The sequence below is a fragment of the Ursus maritimus genome, unplaced genomic scaffold, assembly GCF_017311325.1.
Source record: "Ursus maritimus isolate PB19 unplaced genomic scaffold, ASM1731132v1 scaffold_4, whole genome shotgun sequence".
Classification (NCBI taxonomy): Eukaryota; Metazoa; Chordata; class Mammalia; order Carnivora; family Ursidae; genus Ursus; species Ursus maritimus.
In genome coordinates, this window is record NW_024426552.1 from 67,012,337 (window position 1) to 67,020,365 (window position 8,029).

Genomic DNA, 8,029 nt, shown 5'->3' on the forward strand with positions numbered 1-8,029 from the left:
CCCTTTATTGGTTATATCATTTGCAGATACCTTCTCCCACCAGTAGATTGCCTTTTTGTTCTGTTGACGGTTTTATTCCCTGTGCAAAATCTGTTTATTCTGATGTATTCCGATTGTTTATTTTTTCTTCTGTTGCTCTTGCCTGAAGAGAGAGATCAAAGAAACACTGCTAAAACCGCTAAGAGTTCACTGCCAGTATTTTCTTTTACGAGTTTTATGGTTTCAGTTCTTAGGTTGAGGTCTTTAATCCATTTTGAGTTTCTGGTGTGAGAAAGCGGCCTAGTTTAGTTCTTTTGCCTGTAGCTGTTCAATTTTCCCAACACCATATATTGAAGAGACTGTGTTTCCCATTGTATATTCTTGCCTCCTTTGTTGTAGATTAATTGATCATATATGAGTCAGTCTATTTCCAGGCTCTCAGTTCCATTGATCTGTGTGTCTATTTTTTTGCCAGTACTGTACCGTGTTGGTTACTTTAGCTCTGTAGGCTGGTTTGAAGTCTGGGATTGTGATTACTTCTAGCTTTGTTCTTCTTTCTCAAGATTTCTGTGGCTATTTGGGGTCTTTTGTGGTTCCATACAAATTTTAGGATTATTTGTTCTAGTGCTGTGAAAAATGCTATTGGGATTTTGATAAGGATTGTATTGAATCTGTAGTTCCCTTTGAGGAGTATGGATATTTTAGCAAGAATTAATATTGGTACTCCATGAGCATAATATGTCTCTTCATTTAATTGGGTCGTCTTCAGTGTCTTTCATCAGAGTCTTATAGTTTCCAGTACACAGGTTTTTTACCTTAGTTAAATTTATTCCTAGCTATTTAATTCCTTTTGATGCTATTTTAAGTGGAATTGTTTTCTTGATTTCTCTTTCTGCTACTTTATCTGTGTATAGAAACACCACAGGGGCGCCTGGGTGGCTCGGTCAGTTAAGCATCTGCCTTTGGTGGCTCAGGTCATGATCCCAGAACCCTCATTGGGCTCCCTGCTCAGCAGGGGAGTCTGCTTCTCCCTCTACCTCTCCCTCTGCCCCTGCTCATGCTCTCTCTCTCTCTCTCACTCTCAAATAAATGAAATCTTAAAAAACAAAAACAAAAAAAAACCCCACAGAAACCTGTGTATTGATTTTGTATCCTTCAACTTGACTGAATTCACTTATTAGTTCTAATAGTTTTTTGGTGGAGTCCTTAGGGTTTTTTTCCTTTTTAAAAAATGTTTAATCGAAGTGTAGTTGACATATTAGTTTCACCTGTACAACATAGTGATTTGACAATTATACGCATTTTGAAAGGCTCACCACAGTAAATGTAGTTACCATTTGTCACCATACAAAGTTATTATATTATTGACTGTATTCCCTGTGCTGTACTTTTCTTCCCAGTGACATTTATTTTAAACCCTCAGTCCTCTTCAGCTGTTTCTCCTATCCCCCACCCCACTTGGCTCTGGGAACCAGCAGCGCTCTATATTTATGAGCCTGTTTTCTTTTTTCCTTTCCTTTCCTTTCCTTTCCTTTCCTTTCCTTTCCTTCTTTTTTTTTTTTGGTGGTTTGTTTCTAAATTGAAGCATAGTTGGCACACAGTGTTGCTAGTTTCAGGTGTACGACATAGGGATTGGACAACCCTTCTTCCTGCTGTGCTCACCACAAGTGTAGCTACCATCTGTCACTGTTCCCTGCTCTGTACCTTTAATTCCCATGACTTATTCATTCCATAACTGGAAACGTGTATCTCCCACCCCCCTTCATCTGTTTTGCTCATCTCGCCTCCTCCCCTCTGGCAACCACCAGGTCGTTCTCTGTATTTGTGGGTCTATTTCTCTTTGTTTGTTCTTTTGGTTTTTTTTAGATTCCGCATATAAGTGAAATCATATAGTGTTTGTCTTTCTCTTCTTTCACTTAGCATAATACCCTCAGGGTCCGTCCGTGTTGTCACAGAAGGTAAGATCTCATATGTTTTGGCTGAGTAATATTCCATTGTGTATGTGTACTCCATCTTCTTCAGCCAGTCAGCTATTGATGGACGCCCAGCTTGCTTCCATATCTTGGCTATTGTAAATAATGCTGTTGTAAACATAGGGGTGCACATATCTTTTCAAATTAGTGTTTTTGGTTTTTTGGATAAACACCCAGAAATGAAATTGCCAGATCATATGGTAGTTCTATTTTTAATTTTTCGAGGAATGTCCATACTGTTTTTCATAGTTGTTGCACCAATTAACATTCTTATCACCAGGGCACAAGGGTTTCCTTTTCCCCACGTTCTTGCTGGCACTTGTTATCCTTGTTTTTTTTTGTTTTTTAATTATTTTTTTATTTGGGAGAGAGAGTGAGAGAGCACAAGTTGGGGGAGAGGCAGAGGGAGAAGCAGAGTCCCCACTGAGCAGAGAGCCCTCCACGGGGACCCTGGGGATCATGATCTGAGCCGAAGGCAGACACTTAACTGACTGAGCCACCCAGATGCCCCTATTCTTGTCTTTTTGATGGTAGCCATTCTAACAAGGGTGAAATGGTACCTCATTGTGGTTTTGATTTGCATTTCCCTGATTAGTGATGCTGAGCACCTTTTCATAGAGGTGTTGGCAATTTGTCGTCTCTGGAAAAATGTCTGGGTCCTCTGCTATGTTTTAATTGGGTTGATCGTTTTTGTTACTGAGGTATATGGGTTCTTTATAGATCAGCCCCGTATCAGGTGTATGAACTGCAGGTACTCTGTTTTTTCATTTTGTCAGTGGTTTCTTTTACTGTGGAGAAGCTATTTAGTTGGATGTAATCTCACTTATTTTTGGTTTTGTTTCCTTTGGTTTTGGTGTCAAATCCAAAAAATCGTTGTCAAGACCTATGTCCAGGAGCTTACCACCTGTGTTTTCTTCTAGGAGTTTTATGGTTTCAGTCTTACATTCAAGTCTAATCTATTTTGTGTTGATTTTTGTGTATGGTGCAAGATAGTGGTCCAGTTTCATTCTTTTGCATGAGACTGTCCAGTCTTCCCAGCACCGTTTATTGAAGAGATTGTCCTTTTCCCATTGTATGTTCTTGGCTCCTTTGCCATAAATTAATTGACCACATAAGAATAGGTTTATTTCTGGGCTCTGTTCTGTTCCATTGATCTGTGTGTGTGTTCTTATGCCAATACCACACTTTTCTGATTACTCTGGCTTTGTAGTATAGTCTGAAATCAGGGAGGATAATGCTTTCAGCTTTATCTTTCTTAAGATTGCTTTGGTTGTTTGGGGTCTTTTGGGGTTCCATACAAATTTTAGGATTGTTCTATTTCTGTAAAAAATGCCACTGGAATTTTAATAGGGATTGCATCGTATCTGCTTTGGGTAGTATGGACTTTTACAATTCATAAGCTTTTCCGTCTTCACTTTCTTTCACCAGTCTTAAAGTTTTCAGTGTACAGGTCTTTCACTTTGGTTAAATTTATTCCTAAGTATTTATTCTTTTTGATGCAAATTAAGCAGTATTGTTCTCTTAATTTCTCTTATAAAATTTTTTTTTAAGATTTTATTTATTTGAGAGAGAGAGAGACAGAGCATGAGCAGGGGGGCGGAGGAAGGAGGAGAAGCAGACTCCCTGCTGAGCAGGAAGCCTGGCGCCGCCTGGATCCCATGACCTGAGCCCAAGGCAGATGCTTAGCTGACTGAGCTACCCAGGCGCCCCGAAACTTTTCAATAAAGACTTCTTTCAGGCAGAAAATGTAGCTAGCAGGTACATAGAAAGGTTTAGATAGTCAAATCATAATTGATTATTAAGGGAAATTGGGAGGACTGGGAGCCATTCTTAGTCTTTGGGGTCAACATCAGAGCCTTCCCAGGACATCCTGTGTTGCCCTCAGAGCACACCCTGAGTCATCTAGACAAGTGGAGTCGTTCTTATGTTTTTATATTTGTAAACCAGGATTTATAGAGAGGGTCATTTAACAAAAAGGCATACATATTTTTCTGATCAAGTTTGAGGCTACCTCCTGTTCAGTTATTACTGTCTTTAATGTTAACATGATTTATACACACCATTTAAGATAATAAGTTTATGTGTTCATTTTCTTACAGGTTGCAGATATTTTATTCCAAACTGCCCAAAATGCAGGAATCAATTTTGACACCGTGTGTGGAGTACCTTATACAGCTTTACCATTGGCTACAGTTATCTGTTCAACCAACCAAATTCCAATGCTTATTAGAAGGAAAGAAACAAAGGATTATGGTAAAATAAAAGTATTATAAGCTTTAAGTTGATACATAACTTGATAATGTTAGAATTTTTCTTCTAGGCACTGATGTTTGCCAAAGTCACCTTGGATATTCTTCATAGGTTCTTTAGAATTGGTTAACTGTTACTGTAAATTGCCTTCCTTTCCTTTAGATTCTAGGGATAAAATGTTTTGTGATGACTAAACAATGTAAAAAAGCGCTTTTTTTGTACTATATCTGTGAAACCGAACATTTTTAACCAGTCCTTCTCTCAGCAGCAGAATGTTCTAAGAGCACATACATTCCTGGTATGTTTATAATTTAAACTGCATAAAGAGAAATGCCACATAAAATTCTCTAAATGAAGATATATTTTCATGGGTCCTTTGCAGTAAGTTATAAGGTGTGTGTTTTATACATGTGAGCTTGCTTTAAAAACCAATCAGTCTAGCCTGGCTTAGTCAGAGGAGCATGGGACTCTTGACCTTGGGGTGGTGAGTTTGAGCCCCATATTAGGTCTAGAGATTACTAAAAAAAAAAAAGAACTTTAAAAAAAAATCCATCTAAAAATATTGGGACTGACTTCATATTTGATGACATTAAGGAATTAATGAGTTTTTTTGTTTTATGTTGGTGTGATAGTATTTCTCAATTTTTTAAATAGAGTCCTTTTACAGGATGTGTTGTAAAAATTTTTATGATGAAAATCATGACATCTGGGGTTTGCTTCTAAAAACTGTGGAGGGAAGGAAGTGGTAGGGATGGAGCTGAAACAAGATTGACCGTGAGTTAAGTGACAAGGTATTTAGGGGGTTTGTTATACTTCTTTGTCTAGTTTTGTTTGAAATTCTCCATTTAAAACAAAATATTTTTGCTGCTCGATGGCACAGTGTTTGTGTGAATCCCTGCCCATAAGGAAACTATTGTTTCTGTTTATTGTGTTTTAAAAAATATTTTAGAATAAGATCAGTAATTGTTAAATATGTACATAAGTATCATAGTCTTGTGTTCAGTTTGCCATTTCAGGGGGAGGAAAGAAGGGGGAGGGCGGGGACGGTACCGTGGTAAAGCTCAAACAGTGGGCACATTGCTCACCAATTCTCAGGTTTCAGCGGAGGACAGATTTGATCATGGAAACTAGCAAATGAGTCTCTAGAAAATGAGTCTATAAAGTCTGCAGCCTTAGTTACTTACGTTTTGTAGATTATCTGCAAGTAGTCTGTGGTGGGGTTGGAGTGGGGAAGTACATTTACTCACATTGCATTATATAATTCATAAAGTTGTGGTGATGGATTTAAATGGTTGCTGAATATTTTTTCTCCTGAATTTATTTCCTCAAAAGGCTAGTTTGGCTGATCTTGAGTAATGAACTTGTTTGTTGATGGAAAAAGGAATGATTTCATGGATGGTATTGGGTTATTGTTTCATAACTTACTTGATCTAGGTTAACTTGCTTTAAGAAACTCCATATTTGAAATTTTGATCATGAACACATTAAGTGGTGTTTTTTTACACTGCAATCTGCTAGTTGTGCTGTAAATATTCTATATATGTAACTTTGACAGTTTTCAGATAGGGGAACACTGAACAGAATGGTTATCATGGCTCATTGAAGACTTATCAGGAATAAAGATAAAGTAGCTCTAAAGTAGGTTATCAGAAAATAAGATTTAGATCATCTACCTCTTCATAAATACATGCCAAATTTATAATGCCAGGTGCATCGTGAGTTGGCCGAAATATATACTTCTAAATTGAAATCAGCATAATGTTTTCTTTTCTAGGCACTAAGCGTCTTGTAGAAGGAGCTGTTAATCCAGGAGAAACCTGTTTGATCATTGAAGATGTCGTTACCAGCGGATCTAGTGTTTTGGAAACTGTTGCGGTTCTTCAGAAGGAAGGCTTGAAAGTCACTGATGCCATAGTGCTGCTGGACAGGGAGCAAGGAGGCAAAGACAAGTTGCAGGCGCATGGGATCCAGCTTCACTCCGTGTGTACATTGTCCAAAATGCTGGAGATTCTGGAGCAACAGAACAAAATTGATGCTGAGATGGTTGAGAGAGTGAAGAGATTTATTCAGGAGAATGTTTTTGTGGCAGCTAATCATAATGATTCACTTCTTCCTGTAAACAGAGCTGCCGGGGAACTCAGCTTTGGTGCACGCGCACAGCTGCCCAGGATCCACCCAGTTGCCTCGAAGCTTCTCAGGCTTATGCAGAAGAAAGAGACCAATCTTTGTCTGTCTGCTGATACTTCAGAGTCCAGAGAGCTGTTGCAGCTAGCAGATGCTTTAGGACCCCACATCTGCATACTCAAGACTCATGTAGATATTTTGAATGATTTTACTCTGGATGTGATGAAGGAGTTAACAGCTCTGGCAAAACGCCATGAGTTCTTAATATTTGAAGACCGGAAATTTGCAGATATAGGAAACACAGTAAAAAAACAGTATGAAGGTAAGCATTATTTAGGAATCTGCAAAAATAGAAATTTAGCTTAAACTGCCTAAAGAACAAAAGGAAATGTATTGACTCCCATCACTGGAAGTCCAGCCATAGAAGAGTCTGTCAAGCACGGTTGGGTCTAGGAGCTCAAGTGCAAGTCTTTTGACTTGCCTTCTTGCCATCTCTCAGCTCTGCTTTCTTCTGTCTTTCTCAGGCACACTTCTCATGCTTACCCCAAACTAGTCGCTCAGGCCTGGGTTGTAGAAGCCTTTATTAGCTTGGTAATATACGCCCTGCTTCTGGTGATGTGAGGTTAACTGTAAATTTTTTTTAACTGAGCTGTGGTCAGAGGTAGTTTCCTCAAAGAAAAAGGGTGTGCTGACGCCAGAAGAAAGGGTGCAGGTGCTAAGCAGACAAAAATGACAGGTGTTGGCCTTGGCAGAACACAGTGAGTTCTGAATATTTGAAAAATGAAAATTGCAGATATAGGAAACAATGAAATAGAAGTGTGAAGTTGTAACATTTATTTTTGGCAAAAAAAAAAAAAAAGACCTATTGGTATACTTTGTTGTTAAATAGGAACTCAAAATAGAACATACATTGGTTTTTTAAAAATCTATTTAATTTTCTACCCATTCTATGGAAGTTTTTGTCATATTGTATATGACAGCTTTTTTTTGCTTAAGTAACAGGATAAAATATTTATTGGAAGATTAATGCTTAAAGGCATCTTAGAGATAGCAGTTTTTCTTAAAGTAATACATGCTTATGCTTAAGCTATTTCTTAGATTTGTCTGTGACTTTCTTCCTGTGCTTAAGATGCTCTACTGTCGTCACATTTGCTTACTTCAGTTTATCGACTGATGTAAGTTACACAAACTCTCTACAGGTTTGCATAGTTTTTTCAGAAATAGATTAAAAGTATTGCTGTCAGCTTTTAAACTGAATACAGTTGCCTGTTGAATTTCAAGAGACCTAAGGAACAAGTAGAACCTTTGAGAGATGGTAAAGTTGCTAAGAGATTCCTGCCGAATGACCGTTGGTCATCTTCAGAGTGCTGGTATCTTTGGCCTCAAATGCCCATCTTCACTGGAGCCCCATTTCTATTTGCATGTTTTATTGGTGGTCAGAAGCTTCAGCCTGCAAGGAAAACCAGTCTTATCAGTGTTGCTGACAACTAAGTACAGAAATCGTGCGACTTTTTGCTCATTGCGCTCTTTCCGCTAGCCACCAGGTGAACAGTTTCTCGAAGATGGACCCGTAGGTCCCCTGGTAAGCACTGCAGTTCTCAGAGCGCCTCACTGTTTCATTAGCGTGTTACCGTGAGATTACTTCAGTCTGTAGTTGGGCAAAAAGTTAGTGGTTTTTGTTTGAAAACGGACTGCCTTCTTTT

At 38.4% G+C, this 8,029-nt stretch overlaps 1 protein-coding gene across 1 annotated transcript in view; it reads left to right on the forward strand.

The window, feature by feature from the left end:
• UMPS (uridine monophosphate synthetase) overlaps positions 1-8,029 on the forward strand; it is a 28,771-nt gene that overhangs the window by 4,413 nt on the left and 16,329 nt on the right. Inside the window, exons 2-3 of the mRNA XM_008708146.2 lie at positions 4,052-4,205; positions 5,977-6,648. Of these exons, the coding sequence (XP_008706368.1) occupies positions 4,052-4,205; positions 5,977-6,648 (826 nt within the window). The remainder of the gene's footprint in view (positions 1-4,051; positions 4,206-5,976; positions 6,649-8,029) is intronic.